The sequence below is a fragment of the Apus apus genome, chromosome Z, assembly GCF_020740795.1.
Source record: "Apus apus isolate bApuApu2 chromosome Z, bApuApu2.pri.cur, whole genome shotgun sequence".
In the NCBI taxonomy this organism is placed as follows: domain Eukaryota; kingdom Metazoa; phylum Chordata; class Aves; order Apodiformes; family Apodidae; genus Apus; species Apus apus.
In genome coordinates, this window is record NC_067312.1 from 3,230,983 (window position 1) to 3,249,994 (window position 19,012).

The 19,012-nt window shown below is 48.7% G+C and overlaps 1 protein-coding gene across 5 annotated transcripts; it reads left to right on the top strand.

Moving 5' to 3' along the window:
• Window positions 1-1,867: 1,867 nt before the first annotated feature.
• Window positions 1,868-18,535, top strand: HDHD2 (haloacid dehalogenase like hydrolase domain containing 2). Of its 5 annotated transcripts, none has more exons than XM_051642536.1 (8): window positions 1,880-1,949; window positions 2,068-2,214; window positions 4,773-4,879; window positions 7,826-8,034; window positions 10,123-10,207; window positions 14,574-14,790; window positions 15,136-15,199; window positions 17,061-18,535. In XM_051642536.1, exons 3-8 carry the CDS (start codon window positions 4,779-4,781, stop codon window positions 17,162-17,164), a joined length of 780 nt encoding a protein of 259 aa, XP_051498496.1. In that variant the 5' UTR covers window positions 1,880-1,949; window positions 2,068-2,214; window positions 4,773-4,778; the 3' UTR covers window positions 17,165-18,535. The 5 variants fall into 5 exon arrangements, with proteins under 5 accessions (XP_051498495.1, XP_051498498.1, XP_051498496.1 ...); XM_051642537.1 differs by lacking the exon at window positions 2,068-2,214 and adding an exon at window positions 2,985-3,104; XM_051642535.1 differs by lacking the exon at window positions 2,068-2,214 and having other exon boundaries at window positions 1,868-1,949.
• The last annotated feature ends 477 nt before the right edge of the window (window positions 18,536-19,012 follow it).

The following is a 19,012-nucleotide window of genomic DNA, read 5'->3' on the forward strand; positions in this document are numbered from 1 at the left end:
AATGTAGGAAACCTAATAATGACCCATGGGAATGTTGGCCAGAGGGAGAACAGGATCCTGCCTAGCCTTTAAATTCTAAAGTAGGGAGATCTATTACAAAAGTATTCCTTCCAATAATCTTTGTGCAATCCAGAGGTGAGGGGGGTACAGTGTGGATCAGTTATTTTCATCTATCTGTGGAAAGCCGAACAGGATGGATGTTTAACAAATTAAACAGGGAACTTTTGTTAAAATGTTTGTTAAAAAAGCAGTGGTAGGTGTTTCCATTGCTCATGCATTGGGTTGGAGTACTGGGTTATTTCAACCACAGCTTGCATGTCGTTTCCTTTTCATATTTATTGACTGTTAAAACCCTGGTTCTTATTAAAATAGAAGCCAGTACTAAAGTTAAAAAGCAGCAACTTTAAAAATGGGTATAAAATTCTTTTCCCCATCATCGTGTCCTTTCAGAAAGGCTGAAGGTTCAAGGCACAGTTTCCAGCACGTGGGCAGATCATTTCAAAATTAATAAGGAACCATGCAGGAGAAGGGTTCTGTGCAGCAGGAATCCTGTTTCTGAGGCAAAACTGGGACGTGTTTTACCTGGTAGGTGCAAAATAGTGGTTGAAAGTGGGGCAGCAGCTGAAGATCAGGTCTCCCAGGTAATGAGCAGGGATGAGGGCAAAAGGGTTGGCAGCAAATGGGCAGAGAAGGAAGGAGCATAGAGAGACAGCAAGGGAGTGGCTTGAGTCTTGCATCTGGGGAAGAACAACCCCATGGACCAGTACAGGTTGGGGTGACCTGCTGGAGAGCAGTGCAGGAGAAAGGGACCTGGGGGTCCTGGTGGACAGGAGGATGACCATGAGCCAGCAATGTGCCCTTGTGGCCAAGAAGGCCAGTGCCATCCTGGGGGCATTAGAAAGGGGTTAGTAGGTCAAGGGAGGTTCTCCTCCCCTCTGTTCTGCCTTGGTGAGGTCACATCTGGAGTATTGTGTCCAGTTCTGGGCCCCTCAGTTCCAGAAGGACAGGGAACTGCTGGAAAGAGCCCAGGGCAGAGCCACAGAGATGATGGAGGGAGTGGAACATCTCCCTGATGAGGAAAGGCTGAGGGAGCTGGGTCTCTTGAGCTTGGAGCAGAGGAGACTGAGGGGCGACCTCATCCATGGTTACAGACACGTTCAGGGCAGTGTCAGGAGGACAGAGCCAGGCTTTGTTCAGTGGTGTCCAGTGACAGGACAAGGGGCAGTGGGTGCCAACTGGAGCACAGGAGGTTCCATGTGAATATCAGGAAGAACTTCTTTCCTGTGAGAGTGACAGAGCCCTGGGACAGGCTGCCCAGAGAGGCTGTGGAGTCTCCTTGGCTGGAGACATTCAAACCCACCTGGACACGTTCCTGTGTGATGTGCTCTGGGTGACCCTGCTCTGGCAGGGGGGTTGGGCTGGATGGTCTTTCCAGGTCCCTCCCAACCCCTGGGATTCTATCACTCTGTGCCTCTGCCGCAGCCCCCCGGGGGAGCAGCAGCCAGGGGGGCCCGAGCGCGGCTCCGCGGCGGCTGGTGCGGCGGGAGGAGGGCGGGGGGCAGGCAGGGCGGCCGCGCTCTATCCTGTGTGTCCCCCCCCTCTCTCTAAGTGGGCTCGCCCGCCTTCCTCAGGCCTGGCGGGGCGGGCGGAACCATCCGCGCCGCGGCAGAGGGGAGCGCGGCCTGCTCGGCCTGTGCCTCGGCAGGGCGGGAAGGGGCGGGAAGGGGCGGCTGGCTCCGGAGGGCCAAGCGAGCCCTCCCGGGAGGCCCGGGGGGAGCAGCGGGGAGGCACGGGCAGCCCCTGCGGCTCAGGGGGGCACGGCCGGGCCGAGGGGGCTTCTCCGTGGGGCCGGGATTTTTTTTATTTTATTTTTCCCCCCCCCCCCACGACGTGTTTAACCCACGAAGACCGGCGAGAGCTTCCCCGGCCCGGCCTCCCCGTCGTGCCTGGTAAGGGATTTCCGTGTGGTGTGGTGAGGTCTGGCGCGGTGCGTGCTGAGGGGAAGGGTCCTCACCTGTGTGTGTGTGTGTGTGTGTGTGTGTGTGTGATTTTGTGTCTGATTTTTAGGGTTAGAACGACCTAAGTTCAGCCAGAGGACACTAGCCCAGGTTTTGTAGCTCCCAGATGCCCCAGGCCGCGTCAGCGCTCAGTCTCTCCCTGGATTTAGTTCTTGTTTATATCGCATCCTGAGGTCCAGCAAGGCCTTCTCGCCAGGTCAGTGATGCACACAGGACACCCCCGAAACAGCCTCCTTAATTGCTTCCTCCAGGCCTCGTTACTCCGGCAGGTGCTCGTGGCCGAATCGAGCCCCTCTCTGACTGCAGCTGTAACTTGTGTGTGCGTGCAGAGTGCACCTTGCACAGAACAGCCGCCTCATTCTGCCTGTCTGACTCGTTTTCCTGTTGCTGCAGTTTATTTAGGACTTCCCTGCTAGGCTGTGAGCTTAACACTTAAAACTGGGCTCTGCAGAAGACTTCCATGCTGGCTGAATAAATGCACTGTCGATGGGAGAACCAGCGGAGGTCTAGGACAAAAGAGGAGTAAAATACATTAGAAGCCACCACCATTTCTGCTAAGCTAGGGTATTCTGTCTCTGTCCTTAGCTGTGCTATCCGTGCACGCACGGTGCAGTTGCTCTGCTAGAGAATTTAGATACTACCACCTTCTTCAGTCCTCTTTTTAATCTCAGCACTCAAAATTCCCGGTGCCAGAGTGGAAATGCCTGAGGGAAGAGAGGTTGTGGGTTTTTTTTTTTGTCATGGAGATAATGTGGAGTCATGCAAATTCCGTTCTGTTCAGGCACTTTGTCTGCACTACATATTTTTCTGAGATGTCTTAGAAACCTTGTGCCTTCTTTACCCATGCAATTGATGGAGCTCCCTGAGGAGTTCTGTCACCAGTTTTGTGTTGTAGACATTTAACCTGTGTAGCAACAGACATACTGTCAGCTATTATTATTGTTGTTGTTGTTGTTTTTATTGCAGGCAATCAGAAGGAATAATGAAAGTGCAATCTCACCTGTGTCTTGTACCAAGACATCAAGTTTACAATATCTTGATTACTGACAAAACTATCTGCCAAGACAAAACTGTCCTGATAGAAAAGTAAATTTATTAAGGCATTATTTATTAATTATTGACTGCTCTGGGTGGTTTTTAAAATTATGTGTTCTGTCTGTAACCAGAACAGCTCAACATATAATTGTGATGACTTGCCTAGTGTTGATAGCTGAGATAGGCATCATTGTCTAACAAAACAGGAGAAAAGCTTCCATGTTAGATATTTGGGAAGAAATAGCTCATCAGAATTCCTTGTGGAGCACAGTACAGCACTTGCAGCACACAAAAGGGGAAGTACTTTTTTTCCCAGCATCCGAAGGGGCTACAGGAAAGCTGGGGAGGGACATTTTACAGAGCTAGTAGTGAGAGGACAAGGGGGAATGGACTGAAGCTGGAAGAAGGAAGATTTAGCTTAGACATCAGGAGGAAGTTCTTTAGTGTGAGGGTGGTGGAAGGATTCCACATACATGGAGATTCAACTGATGGAAATACCTTCTGTGAAATAGCTGCTATCTGCTGTTTCTGACCCAAAAAGCACCTCTCCTGTGAGAACGGGCTGGGAGAGTTGGGGTGTTCAGCCTGGAGAAGAGAAGGCTCCAGGGAGACCTTAGAGCACCTTCCAGTGCCTGAAGGGGCTCCAGGAAAGCTGGGGAGGGGCTTGGGACAAGGGCAGGGAGGGATGGGATGAGGGGGATGGATTTAAACTGGCAGAGGGGAGATTGAGGTGAGACATGAGGAGGAAATTCTTTGTTGTGAGGGTGGTGAGACCCTGGCCCAGGTTGCCCAGGGAAGCTGTGGCTGCCCCATCCCTGGCAGTGTTGAAGGGCAGGTTGGATGGGGCTTGGAGCAACCTGGGCTGGTGGGAGGTGTCCCTGTGAATGGCAGGGGGTTGGATCTAGAGGATCTTTAAGGTCCCTTCCAAACCATTCCATGATTCTGTGATATAACCTCACTGTGTTCTTCTGCAGTGCCTTTGGATGCTGGCATTTCTTTTGGGCTGAGTCTCCTCCACCTGTTTGTGTGACAAACTTGCTGTAGAAAAGCTCCCTGACTGTCCCCTGTGCAAGAGGATGGAGTAACCCTTTGGGGTGCTGAGTATCCTTAATCCCTGAGAGCTTCTTGGCTAAATCCACCCTGGCACACAGGCAGAGTCAGTCACTGAACAACCTCAGAGCTGGGCCACCTGGAATTCTCTCATGGGGTGGATCACCCCAGATCTTCGCTTACAAAAATAAGCTCAACAGTAGCCACTTTGGCAGAGCATTTGCAGCTTTATAGGCAGAGCCCTGTGTCTCCATTGAGTCCTGTTGTATTTATTTTTACTTGGTGGCAATGGGACTTGCCAAAATGTGCTTCCTGAGGCCTTGAACCAGCAATCCCAGACCTAATGATCCTCTTCCCAAACGTCTTCCTTGTTTAGGGAGATTTTTTTTGACGCGCGCAAATAAAGGCACTTAAAAAACAAATAGCCCCTGATTTCCATATATAGAGTCTTTGGGAAAATACCACCCCATCAATTATGTATTTTTTTTTAAACACTCTGCCTTTTATTTCTCTTGTCTGACGGGGCCCATTTCAGACTGCAAGTAATGTTCTGAGTGGTACCGGGCTTGGCACAAACGAGGCGTTTAGCTGAGTCCCTGGTTTTTATTACCCATTGTCTGCTAACCAGTTGTTTGTTGTTTCATTTCTTTGCCCTTGTCCCTGGGGAAGGGAAGGATGGCAGCTCGGCGTGCTCTGAAAGCTGTCTTGGTGGATCTCAATGGCACACTTCACATCGAAGACTCAGCTGTGCCAGGCGCCCAGGAAGCTCTTAAAAGGCAAGAGACCTTTTTCCCTCCCCCCCCTCCTCTGATAGGTTCTGTCAGCCTGGTTTGCACAAAGACACTCCTTGAAGGCAACAGGCCTGAAGCTTCTCCTTTTGTAAGCTGTTATGGGTAAGGAAATTCTGCTTTTATTTTCACCTGTGTTCATACCAGGAGAAATCAGCAGAGGGCCTGGATATTGAAAAGTTGCCATGTGCCACCTGAGCCCCAGCAGCTTTCCTAAGTTGCTCACTAGGCCTTTTCTAGGTAAAAAAAAAAAAAAAAAGACAGTATTCAGAGTTTTTCTAATCTTTGTGGGACTGTAGCCTCAACCAAAGTGGAAAATAGTGAAATTAACCTGAATTACCTCATCTACTCCACAGTAATTTTATCTCAGCTGTTCCTCAGTGCTTTAACTACAGGAACCTGATTTTTATGTCTGAATCCTTAAGCTCATGGTGCACTAAAGTGATCTCACAGAGAGAACAACTTGACCTAGTGGGGAAGGCACCTATTGCAGAGTTCTCCTTCCATTTGGTCTTTCAGCCAAGTTTTTTATTTTTCAAGTTTCTACTTGGCAAACAACCTCAGTGTTTTTTTAAGTTTGAGAAGCATTTGATAATACTGCCCGTCTTTTGTAGGAATTGAAACAGAAGAGTTAAGCACCACTTTCTCTTCTGATGAAGGGTGCCTAAAGAAATTGAGGCATCACAGAGTGGTTTAATCTGTCTGAGTCAATGGCAAAATAGGGTAGGCAAGTCCAGGGATCTTTGTACCTGTTTTCCTGGAGAAGACATCTTGCAATGGATGAAAAAAACACAAAGTGATAAAAAATACCATGGTGAGTGAGGGAGGACACCTCAAGATGCTGGGACAGTAATCAGGGAAGAGGAATAGGGCTGAATTAAGGATGAGGTGTTTTTACAGGAGTTGTCTTGGCTGCTGAGGTTTTTATAAAGCTGGACTGTTGCTCAGAGGAAATGTTCAAAGGAGGATTAGGAAACTGCATTTCTCTTCACAAATAATTCATGCTCTTTTTTGCTAATCCCTGTCATTGTCTTTCCTCAGAAGAAGCTGAAATGATTGGCATGCAGCTTGCTTAGGGAACAAGGGGATAAATTCCAGTTTTAGGGTTACTTCTCAGTATTGAGGTCCATAGGAAAAAAAAATAATAGTAATGATTATTTTATTAGCAACCAGGGGAATATTTTTTTCCAGTTCATACTTGTGAAGGGTCAGTGTATCTGACAAGAGAAAGAAGCAGCAGGTGCAGGCAAGTCTCCAGCACTGACCAACTTTATTTTGATGTTCTCCATGCAGTCCTCATGCCAGTGGTTGTTTCTATAGCAACAAACAGAGAAAGTGATGGTGGGGGAATAATTAAAGAGGATGCAATTGAAATTGTCATTGAAAATTATTTGATTGTTTGGTAGCATGTACTGTCAGTGTAGGGCAATAATGTGGTTTTATGTGATACTGGTGTTCCTCAGTAAAGGGAGGAATGGCTGCAAGAGCCAGTATAAAATCACCACACAGGTAACAGAGCCTCCTAGAACATCCTGCAGCTCTGAGTGAACCACAGCTGCTGTGAAATTCACCCAGCATGTGGAGTTCCCTGTAGTAATTTAGCAACAAGGGTCTTTTGTTTATTTACTTTAGTTCAGAATGCTGTTGATTCAAAATACAGGGCTTGTTTCTTTATTGTCCTGGTTGCATTAAAAGGCTTTTCAGACTTGTTACTGTTGATCATTATCAGCAATCCATATCAACAATCTAGAGGAGGGGACTGAGGGCACCCTCAGTAAGTCTGCAGATGACACCAAGTTGAGCAGGAGTGTTGATTTCCCTGAGGGTGGGAAGCTCTGCAGAGGGACCTGAAAGACTGGATCCATTGATCCATGGACACGATTGTGTGAGGTTCACCAAGGCCAAGTGCTGGGTCCTGCCCTTGGGTCACAACAACCCCAGGCAACGCTCCAGGCTTGGGGAAGAGTGGCTGGAAAATGCCCAGAGGAAAAGGACCTGGGGGAGCTGGTTGAAAGCAGCTGAATATGAGCCACTGTGTGCCCAGATGGCCCAGAAGGCCACCAGCATCCTGGCTTGTGTCAGCACTGGTGTGGCCAGCAGGAGCAGGGCAGGGATGGTCCCCCTGTGCTGGGCCCTGGGGAGGGGGCAGCTGGAATCCTGGGGTCAGGTCTGGGCCCCTCAGGACAAGAAGGACCTGGAGGGGCTGGAGCGTGTCCAGAGAAGGGCAAGGGAGCTGGGGAAGGGGCTGGAGCACAAGTGTGAGGAGGAGCAGCTGAGGGAGCTGGGGGTGTCCAGCCTGGAGCAAAGGAGGCTGAGGGGAGACCTGCTGGCTCTGCAGCTGCCTGAGAGGAGGTTGGAGCCAGGGGGGTCGGGCTCTGCTCCCCAGGAACAAGGGATGGGACAAGAGGAGATGGGCTGCAGTGGTGCCAGGGGCGGCTGAGATGGGATCTTGGGCAGCATTTCTTGCTGGCAAGGGTTGTCAGGCCCTGGCCCAGGCTGCCCAGGGCAGGGCTGGAGTCCCCATCCCTGGAGGGGTTTCCAAGCCGTGTAGATGTGGTGCTGAGGGACATGGGGCAGGGGTGGCCTTGGCAGGGCTGGGGGAACGGTTGGACTGGATGATCTTAGAGGTGTTTTCCAGCCTAAACAATTCTGTAAATTTGTTTGTTACTCGTATGAAGATGGAGTGTGGAGTCACCATTTCCCTCCTGCCTTCTCCTGTTAGATGCAGAGCAGGGGAAGCTCGATCTCCTGGTACACACTGCCCTCCTGTCCACAGTAGTTACCAACCTGGTGGCTTTTTGTGTGGCACCTGTGCTCTGGGACATACACAGTCTTTTCATCTGCAGCCTTTACCAAGATGGTCCATTTTCAGTTCCCAGGAGACAGCAGCAGCAGGACCCTGTGGCCAGTTGACCTTTGTTCCTCCTCCCCCAGGCTGCGCCGCGCTCCTGTCACCATTCGGTTTGTGACAAACACAACAAAGGAGTGCAAGAGAGACCTGCTGGAGAGGCTGACCAGCCTGGGATTTGACATTGCAGAGAATGAGATCTTCACCTCTCTGACAGCAGCCAGAAATCTTCTGGAGCAAAAGCAGATGAGGCCTCTACTCCTGGTGGATGAGAAGGCCCTGCCTGATTTCACAGGTGAGGTGGGGGAAGTTACTGGACAGCTAAGGAAACAAAGTGCTCTCCATTTTGAGAGTGACAATCATATATATGTACCATTAGATGTGATGAAGCCTGAAATGTGCAGCTTCCCAGAGTCAGAAAGGTCCTTTTTATTTTTTATTTAAATTAACATGAAACAGTCTGATGTCATAGCTTCTTGAGGAATAGTGGAAGTGACAGCCAAAGCCTCCAGATAATCAGGAATTTGAATAAAACTCCATACATTTTATTAATTTCCAATGTAAAAAAAAAAGTAATACTTATCACTAGATCATTGGAGATGTATTGCACCTACCAGTGCTGGTTTGTTTTATAGCAAGGATGTATCAATTAGTTGGAAATCAGGTTTCCCTCAGCTACAGTACAGAGGTTTTGCTTGTAAAGAGCTGAAAAGTCAATGTGGAGGCACCTGCAGGAGGCTCCTGTCTTAATAGATTCCTATGAAAAGTAAAATCTCCAGGTAGTTATTGTTACTTACCTTATATCAAACATCTAAGTCTCACTCTCTGTACTTTAGTAGCTTAATTGGTGACAGGTTCATCACCCTAACTTCTCTAGGTTGTCATCTCTAAAGACCTGGTTAAAACTTGCTGTACTTTCAGCTGTTCCCATTTCCCTCCCTCAACACTAAGGGGAGTAGAAGATTATCTGTGCTAACCTGGACATGTCTGGCAGGTGTCTGAACCTAGGACAGGTTAAGTTGTTGACTCAACCACGTCATTGTTTCAAGAGTACTGAAGATAACCGTATTTTTTAACATATTCAGAGCTGAAAACTGTAAATTCAGTCTTCCACTTAACGGCAGGGCAGGAGAAAGGTGGATGGTTTGTCACTGCTCCCTGCCTCTTGCCTTGTGAACTGAAACCCTCATGGCTATGTAATTTAAAGAGGGTTTAATCTTGCTAGGAGTTAGACATTTCCTGGTACATTTTAATGCCATAGTGTAGCCAGTGACCTTCAGAAAGGTCAAGTGTTCAGGAGAAAAGCCTCTGTGGGCTCCCAGGGCTATGAAACCCGATTATCTCTTTTACCTAATCTGTATCCAGAGAAGTACACCCCCAGGAATATCCTGTATTTGTGTTCTTGGGAATCATAGAATGGCTGGTCTAGGAAGGGACCTTGAAGATCATCTTCAACCCCCCTGCATGAGCAGGGACACCTCCCACCAGCCCAGGCTGCTCCAAGCCCCATCCAACCTGCCCTTCAACACTGCCAGGGATGGGGCAGCCACAGCTTCCCTGGGCAGCCTGGGCTGGGGTCTCACCACCCTCACAGCAAAGAATTTCCTCCACATGTCTCATCTCAATCTCCCCTCTACCAGCTTTAATCCACTCCCTCTGCTCTTGTGAGACCCCATGGTCAGTACTGTGTTCAGTTCTGCAGCACCCAACACAAGAAGGACATGGAGCTCCTGGAGAGAGTCCAGAGGAGGCCACAGAGATGCTGGGAGGGCTGGAGCAGCTCTGCTCTGGAGACAGGCTGGGAGAGTTGGGGTGTTCAGCCTGGAGAAGAGAAGGCTCCAGGGAGACCTTAGAGCACCTTCCAGTGCCTGAAGGGGCTCCAGGAAAGCTGGGGAGGGACGGGATGAGGGGGAATGGATTAAAACTTCCAGCCCAAACCAGTCTGAGATTCAATGAACATAAACTGGATGGAATTCACTTGTCTTCCCATTTCACTCTCTTACAAAGCAGATTAATCAGAGAAAGAGGTTCTGAGCCAGCAACGAGTCATTCACTGAAAACAGTTATGGTTGAGGTCTGCTGCATGTTGGTGGAGGCAGTGAGAGGATCAGTGGTCAGCAGCTGCTGGTAGGACTGTCCAGCTGCAGTGTTTTGTGCAGGATGGAGGAGTCTGGGTAGGTCAACACCTGTGCCTTAAAGACATCAAGCTGGGTAGATCAACACCTGTTCCTTATTTCTAAAAGACATCAAACTAGTCTGTGTGACATGTTCGTGTCAGAAAATGCTCCTTTTTGCTGCAAAGTGATTCGTTGCACTTGTTGACTTTGTACTGCTAAGTATGAGTAAAATTCCCTTTGCCCAGAGTCATGTTTTGGTTTTCCAGGGATAGCCACTGAGGAACCCAACGCGGTGGTGGTTGGACTGGCTCCTGAGCACTTTCACTACGAGATGATGAACAGAGCATTTCGGTAAGTCATCTCCTCATGGCTTTTTGGGTGTTGGCTGTTGGTGCTGGGCTCTGTACCTCCACCTAGGTGAGGAAATCCTTCTTGGTTGGGGAGAAGAGGGTGGTAGCAACATCACCGTTATGGAGCGTGATGACGGTGTCCCTGTGTGGGAGAGGGAGCCACTAACCTTGGTGGCTTTGAGCAACCTGGTCTGGTGGGAGGTGTCCCTTCCTGTGGCAGGGGATTGGAACTAGATGATCTTTTACATCCCTTCCCACCCAATCCCAAACCAGTCTGGGATTCTGCTCTATGGGGCCTTAAACATAAACCTCAGGAATTCCAGTCCTGGTTTTCATAGCTTTCAGTCTCAGTGGTCACTGAGGTGAAAAAGTTAGCAATGCTTCAAGAGTGAATAGACAAAACCAAGGAGTTTGGGAAGCATTTGGGAGATGCCTCCTATGTTCAAACTTCAGCCTTTGGACATGAAAAAATGATAGGAAAGGAAATCCAGTATTTATGGCAGATTATTCCTTACCTACCTAGGCGGAATTTCTAGCAGTATCTTCTGAAGCATCTTGTGTTCAGGAGTGGCCAGGATAATATGATGAGTTATAGGAACTATGGATCAGATCTGGTTTGTCTTATTTCTAAAGCTTGTGGTTTTGTGTGTTGATGAAGGGGTAAATCAGATAAAACTGTGACTGTCCATGAGCAAAGATGCAAAGATGTTTGCAGAGGTGTGTAGCCAGGCATCCTTCTTTCTAGTTCTAGATCAGCACAGCACTCTTGACTTGAACTTGAAAAAAAAACTTCAAGAGACTTAAAGAAGAGACTTGAAGAGACTTAAAGATGAGCCTGTTGCTGAGTTTAGTCCTAGTGATGTGCCTTTTGTCTGTTGTGAAATGCAGAGAAGGGTCAGTGGAACATCCCTGATACGGAGAGAATCCAGAGGAGGCCATCAAGAGAATCAGAGAGCTGGAGCAGCTCTGCTCTGGAAACAGGCTGGGAGAGTTGGGGTGTTCAGCCTGGAGAAGAGAAGGCTCCAGGGAGACCTTAGAGCACCTTCCAGTGCCTGAAGGGGCTCCAGGAAAGCTGGGGCTTTGGACTTTGGGCAAGAGTTTGTATTGATAGGACAAGGGGTGATGGTTTAAATTGGAAGAGGGGATATTTAGTTTAGATGTTAGGAAGAAATTACTTGGTGTGAGGGTGGTGAGACCCTGGCCCAGGTTGCCCAGAGAAGCTGTGGCTGCCCCATCCCTGGCAGTGTTGAAGGGCAGGTTGGATGGGGCTTGGAGCAACCTGGGCTGGTGGGAGGTGTCCCTGCCCAGGCAGGGGGTTGGATCTACATGATCTTTCATGTCCCTTCCCACCCAAACCATTCCATGATTCCATGATTTACAGTATTGATGCCTGTATCTGAGCTGGTGTTCTGGGCTTCTGTGGGAGAGAGGAGGTACTTGTAAGGCATCACTCATTTTTCCCCTATTTGTGCTTAAAATAGGACAGTTGAACTGTGCCCTAGAAGTGCTTTTTCCCTTCCTCTGACTGTGAAGAGCCAGCCTGACTAATTACTGGTAGGCAACTACTCAGTTGACATCCAACATTAGGTTAGGAAAATCTAACCCAGTATGAGTCTCAAAACGAGATCCACAGAGTAAGGCCGTTCTCTGGGCACTATTTGAAATGACTGAGACTAAATTCCTCTTTCTGTATACATGGGGTTTTCATGCCACGTTTAAAAGAATTCTCTCAGGTGAGATCTTTCCTGCAAACTGCTGAATCTAAGTGGTTGTGGTGCTGCTGTCAAATTAAATTTTTCTGTATCCTAGAGGCATCCTCCCACCAAGATCAGATCTGGCTGCTCACAGATAAACATGCCAGCTCTCTCCTTGTTGAGCTTGCTTTGGAAGGCATTGATTCAATAGAAGTGTTTGGTGATAATGAAATGAAATGAAATATTATCATTTATGTACTGCTTAGAGTACCCAGGCTGCTCTGCAGGCATTTGGGAAGGAGCGAACATCCTCCAAGGAGGATACAACCCACCTCAGGCAGCCCCTTAGAGCAGAGCTGCAGCAGAGCTCCAGAAAAGCAGTGAAGGGGCAGAGCAAGATTCTGTTTGTTTTCTTAAAGCCTTTTTTTATTTTAAATCAGGCAGGGTTAAGGAGAAAAGAAATTCTTTCTGACTGCCAACGTTGCCCCTATACTGCCCAGCTTTGCTGGTTACAGGCCTACCTGTTGGGATAGACTGAAGCTCCTGCAGTACCTGAGGCAAATGGAAGTGTCTGGCAGTTGTTACCTCACCTTGCAGAGCTACTGGCACAGGAGCACAGAACTGTTGCAGCTGGAAAAGATCTGTAAGATCACCCACTCCAACCAGGAGCCAGGAGGGAAAAAACAAACAAACCAACCCCAAAAACCCACACACCAAAGCACCAACAAACAACACCACAATACCCACCATGCCCATTAGAGCATGTCTTGTAGTGCCACTTCTACGTGTTTCTTGAATCCCTCCAGGGATGGGGACTCCAGCCCTGCCCTGGGCAGCCTGGGCCAGGGCCTGACAACCCTTGCCAGCAAGAAATGCTGCCCAAGATCCCATCTCAGCCTCCCCTGGCACCACTGCAGCCCATCTCCTCTTGTCCCATCCCTTGTTCCTGGGGAGCAGAGCCCGACCCCCCTGGCTCCAACCTCCTCTCAGGCAGCTGCAGAGCCAGCAGGTCTCCCTTCAGCCTCCTTTGCTCCAGGCTGGACACCCCCAGCTCCCTCAGCTGCTCCTCCTCACACTTGTGCTCCAGCCCCTTCCCCAGCTCCCTTGCCCTTCTCTGGACACGCTCCAGCCCCTCCATCTCCTTCTTGTCCTGAGAGGCCCAGACCTGACCCCAGGATTCCAGGTGCCCCCTCCCCAGGGCCCAGCACAGGGGGACCATCCCTGCCCTGCTCCTGCTGCCCACACCAGGGCTGACACGAGCCAGGATGCTGGTGGCCTTCTTGGCCACTCCACACAATCCCATGTTCTGTGCAGCTGTTCACCAGGCATGTCACCTGGCAGCAGGGATGGTTTCTGTGGAACCCTGAGGGTGGTGCATGCTGATGTGTCAGGGCAAAAATGTGCCCATGGAAGGTGTGAAGATCTTTGCTGTTGGGCAGGGAGGAGTTCCCAGTCTCAGGTCACCCTTGTACTCAGCTCCTGAGGCTCTCAGATGCTGCGCCCAGCCAAGTCTCCTGTAACACCACCATACTCTCTTATTGTACTCATAAGTGTTAGGAATCTGATGACTTGTGGCTTTGAACTATGTTCCACTTGGATTTTTTTTGGTTCCAAATAGCAAGGAACCCAAATACAACTTTATTCCTAGAAGACTCAGTACTAGCACTGTTAACTGGGCAATTGGGTGGGACATGAATGCACCAAGTATCTTTATGCCTTTTCCTGTAACTTTTTACTGTAATTCCTCCAATGTTCAAATATAAAGTTTAAGGTAAAATGATACCAAGAGCCTCAAGAGCTGCTGGGCTGCAGGTTTCCTGGCAGCACCAGCCCAAAAGCACTGAGGTATTCCAAGTCCAGGCAAGGAGATGAAGGCTGTGGCCATCAAACTGCTACCTTCTACTGCAGTGTGTTCAGGTATTTTAAAATAGTTGTGTGAGGAAAGCTGATGGGTTCTAATGTTAGGATGTTTGCCTTGGTGAAAAGTGAGGCTGCTTGGAGTAATGGAGCTGATTGGATGAGAGCTATGGACAGGATTTATAAATAGTTAGATGTTAAAAGTCCTCAAGACAATATATTCTTTATTTGGGGATTTATTAGCTCTATCTGGGGAAATGAAAGGAAGGAACATTCTTTAACTCTCAAAAGGAATACCAGCTGGCATTATAGTTTGGGGCTTCATGAAAGCCAGCTCAGTCCTTTGGCTGTAAAACATAGAATCATAGACCCACAGACGGGTTTGGGTTGGAAGGGACCTTAAAGATCATCCAGTTCCAACTCCCTGCCATGTGGACACCACCCTCCAGACCAGGTTGCTCCAAGCCCCATCCAACCTGCCCTTCAACACTGCCAGGGATGGGGCAGCCACAGCTTCTCTGGGCAACCTGGGCCAGGGTCTCACCACCCTTATACTAAAGAATTTCTTCCTCATGTCTCACCTAAATCCCTCTCTTCCAGGTTAAATCCATCCCACTCATCCCATCCCTCCCTGCCCTTTTCCCAAGCACCTCTCCAGCTTTCCTGGAGCCCCTTCAGGCACTGGAAGGTGCTCTAAGGTGTCCCTGGAGCCTTCTCTTCTCCAGGCTGAACACCCCAACTCTCCCAGCCTGTCTCCAGAGGATATCAGGGCTTTTTGATATCATTTTTATACTTTCTTCTTCATTGATTCCTTAGGTTGATTTTGGATGGTGCTCCTCTTATAGCTATACATAAAGCCAGATATTTCAAGAAAAAAGATGGCTTGGCTCTGGGACCTGGACCTTTTGTAACTGGGCTGGAATATGCCACGGACACCAAAGCAATGGTGGTGGGGAAGCCAGAGAAGACCTTCTTCCTGGAAGCTTTACGGGGGATGGACTGTACCCCAGAAGAGGCTGTCATGATTGGTGATGTACGTGGGGATCCAAAACCTCCTCATTGTGTGGTGCCTCCCAGATGCCATGGACTGATCTGTCTGAACTCACTGGGATTAAACAAGGGGTGAAAATTGAACCATCAGAACTTGCAGGCTGTAACGTGTCATCTGTGGGGTTAGTTCTCTTACTGTAGTCACTATTTGATCCAGCAGAAAGCACCTGGTAAATAATTCCCATGACAATTTGGCTGATAGGCAGCTACAGGAATTGATTCTGTAAGTGGCTGGTTAGTGGTGTGCAAAGCAGAGAATGTCCTGAAAGACTTGTTAATGAGTTGCATCTGTGCTCATCTAACCTGCTGATCTCCTCTTCTCTCCCAGGACTGCAGGGATGATGTTGGTGGCGCCCAGAATGCGGGCATGCGTGGGATTTTGGTAAGGACTGGTGAGTACTCCATGGAGCTGTTATTCCAGAGAATTACCTTGGCTGGAAAAGACCTTTACGATCATCCAGTCCAAATGTTCCCCCAGCCCTGCCAAGGCCACCCCTGCCCCATGTCCCTCAGCACCACATCTACATGGCTTGGAAACCCCTCCAGGGATGGGGACTCCAGCCCTGCCCTGGGCAGCCTGGGCCAGGGCCTGACAACCCTTGCCAGCAAGAAATGCTGCCCAAGATCCCATCTCAGCCTCCCCTGGCACCACTGGAGCCCATCTCCTCTTGTCCCATCCCTTGTTCCTGGGGAGCAGAGCCCGACCCCCCTGGCTCCAACCTCCTCTCAGGCAGCTGCAGAGCCAGCAGGTCTCCCCTCAGCCTCCTTTGCTCCAGGCTGGACACCCCCAGCTCCCTCAGCTGCTCCTCCTCACACTTGTGCTCCAGCCCCTTCCCCAGCTCCCTTGCCCTTCTCTGGACACACTCCAGCCCCTCCAGGTCCTTCTTGTCCTGAGGGGCCCAGACCTGACCCCAGGATTCCGGGTGCCCCCTCATCAAAGCGGAATACAGGGGTACAGGACCTGCCATTTCTAAGGCTTGTTAGGGCTGGTGGGACAACCTCAGTCCATCATCCCATGCATTTTGGGGTGAATTTCCTTAGCTGAAGGGTGGTGGTGGTAGCCTGTCGAGCAGTAGATTGTGTTTAAGTTAGGACGGGCCATTACATTTAATGTTTCAACTACAGGGCTAGAGCACAACCCCCAGACTGACAGATGATATCAAGTAACAGATGAGCAGCTCTGCTCTGGAGACAGGCTGGGAGAGTTGGGGTGTTCAGCCTGGAGAAGAGAAGGCTCCAGGGAGACCTTAGAGCACCTTCCAGTGCCTGAAGGGTCTCCAGGAAAGCTGGGGAGGGGCTTGGGACAAGGGCAGGGAGTGAGAGGACAAGGGGGATGGATTAGAACTGGAATAGGGGAGATTTATGTGAGACATGAGGAGGAAATTCTTTGTTGTGAGGGTGGTGAGACCCTGGCCCAGGCTGCCCAGAGAAGCTGTGGCTGCCCCATCCCTGGCAGTGTTGAAGGGCAGGTTGGATGGGGCTTGGAGCAGCCTGGGCTGGTTGGAGGTGTCCCTGCCCATACAGGGGAGTTGGAACTGGATGATCTTTAAGGTCCCTTCCATCCCAAACCATTCTATGATTCTGTGAAGGCAACTGATCTTACAGGTATGAATGTTTTTCCTCTAAAATCCCAAGCTCTAATCAAAAACCAGAACTGTTAATGTGATATCTTAGATTACCAGAATCAGTCATAGCAATGTAACCTCTGATCCTTTAGGAACTCCAGTGACATTCCCTAGTAATTAACACTGGTTATTATAAACGTATTGTTGCTTCTGACCAAAGTGCAACCTTGAGGAACTGGCAGGTATTATTGACGTTACTGATGGTGCCATGGCCTGGGCAAGGTCTTTCTGAGGTGGCAGCTGCTCCACCACACAGTCCAGTATGTTCAAAAGCCAGTAACCCTACTCTTCATCATAAAAGGCAGAGGGAAGATGATAACAATATTATTCCAGGAACCTACAACACAAATATCTGACTACTCCATGAGAGAATAGTTCCAGTACAGCAGAGAGAAACCAGTGCACCAGCAACCAAAGTTCTGAGCTAGAGTCACCCCTGGAGGTATCTTTAGTGAGGGTCAGTGTTGGTTTGGGGAAGACTTGAGATGTTGGTTGCAGGAGAAGCTCAGATGGACATTCCTCCTACAGTGTCTGCTTGTTACTGATCTGAGGAAGCTGTGTTTTTCGAGGGGGAGGGAAAATGCCCAAAGGAACTTAATAAATGTGTATTTTTCTTAATCTGTTACAGGTAAATACCGACCAGCAGATGAAGGCAAAATCAATCCAGCTCCTTACTTAACTTGTGGGAATTTCCCAGAGGCAGTGGAACATATCCTAGAGAGTCTGCTATGAGAAAGGGAACAGGTCAGTTTGAAGAAACATCCATTTCACATCATTTCCTTTACTCTTGCTTCAGAAATCAAGGTCACAGGATCAGTGCACGCATTGTATCAGAAACCAGGCCAGGAGCTCCTTCCACTCCAGCTGGGAAAGGGCAGAGGATCAGCATGGGGACAGTCACAGCCCCTTTCCTCCAGTAGTTGCACAAGGATGTGAGTAGGAATCATGGATACCAGCAGGTGAGACAGAAACTTCCTGAATGGGAGCATGGCAAAGAGTTCTGCTTATTGTCAGTTTTCAAGAAATAAAAAGCCCTGCCTGGGAAGTGTCATGTTCTTCTGCTGAAGAAGCTAAACTGAAACAAAAAACCAACACACCCCACTGGAAATACTCAAGTAACTAAACCTGAAAGACTAACAGAGCCTTAGCCAGCCTGTAGTGATTTCACTGAGTGTGATTCTGCTCTGATTTAGAGATTATGCAAATTTAGGAGTGATTTTTAAATTAAAACAACACCATTGTTTAATAATATCTACTGCTGGTATCTTTCCTCTCATTAGAACAGACCCTGTTATTTTGTATTTCAAATCTTACATCAAATTAAAACTGTCAGTGTTTTACAGATGTTTTAATTAGATGTTGTTATTAAAAAGAATGGTACAGATATAAAAATCTGGTATTAGATGCCTTAGAGACTGTGAATTTTTGGAATTGGACTTCAGCAGGTGTCCTATTAATGCTACAGTTGCAAAATTTCACTATTGTTGGGGATTTTTTTGTTTGTTTCTTTCTAATGCTATGGGAGAAATCCTCCACAAGCCATTGGGACAGATTCCAGTTTTTATACAGTTGGTTGGTAGAGCAGTAAAATTAAATTTAATTCTGTAGCAGGCAGTGCTTTTCATATGCACTAAACCCCCCAATATGAACCAACTTTGTAATGATGGTAAATAGCTTTTCTGGTCCATTTGTGAACTGTAATAATCCAAGTCCTTTACAGTTGTTTTACAGTGCTCCTGAGTCTTAAATTGTTAGATTGTAATTATACATTCCTGGAGTATTAACCTTATTGAAAATACAGCTTTGTGGTAATGAACTGTGCTTGTTCTTGTTAAGAAAAAAGCATAATGACAAATGACTGGGAAGCTCTGCTTATGTAAAAAATTGTCTTACCTGCAGTCTGACATGGTGGGGGGGGGGTTACCTGCATTCAGATTTAACCTCTGTCCCAGACAGAATCTGTGGATGGACCAGACTTGGCAGTGGAAATAAACAATAAACCTCCCCCGGGCACAAAAGTTGTCTTTAGATACCACATGTGTGCCCTTCTAAATTGTACTCCACAGTTTTGAATAAATTCACACATCTGGTGTTCATGTCAAACAGTTCTGAACGTGTGTTGGTTTCTGCTTGGAGCCTGGCTTTGGTCCTTAGAGTGAAGGGCAGGAAGGAGGTGAGACATTTATAAGCAGCAGATCAAGGGAGGTGATTCTCCTTCACTGCTCTGCTCTCCTGAGACCCCACCTGGAGTACAGTGTCCAGTTCTGGAGCCCCCAACATAAGAGAATATGGAGAGAGTCCAGAGGAAGCCACGGAGATGCTGGGAGGGCTGGAGCAGCTCTGCTCTGGAGACAGGCTGGGAGAGTTGGGGTGTTCAGCCTGGAGAAGAGAAGGCTCCAGGGAGACCTTAGAGCACCTTCCAGTGCCTGAAGGGGCTCCAGGAAAGCTGAGGAGGGACTTGGGACAAGGGCAGGGAGGGATGGAAAGAGGGGAAATGGATTAAAACTGGAAGAGGGGATATTTAGGTGAGACATGAGGAGGAAATTCTTTGGTGTGAGGGTGGTGAGAGCCTGGCCCAGG

Coding starts and splice junctions, on each gene's coding strand:
- HDHD2 (XM_051642535.1), top strand. CDS start 4,779: ATGGCAGCTCGGCGTGCTCTGAAAGCTGTCTTGGTGGATCTCAATGGC. Junction 4,880..7,825: donor GCCCAGGAAGCTCTTAAAAG/GCAAGAGACCTT, acceptor CTCCTCCCCCAG/GCTGCGCCGCGCTCCTGTCA. Junction 14,791..15,135: donor AGGCTGTCATGATTGGTGAT/GTACGTGGGGAT, acceptor CTTCTCTCCCAG/GACTGCAGGGATGATGTTGG.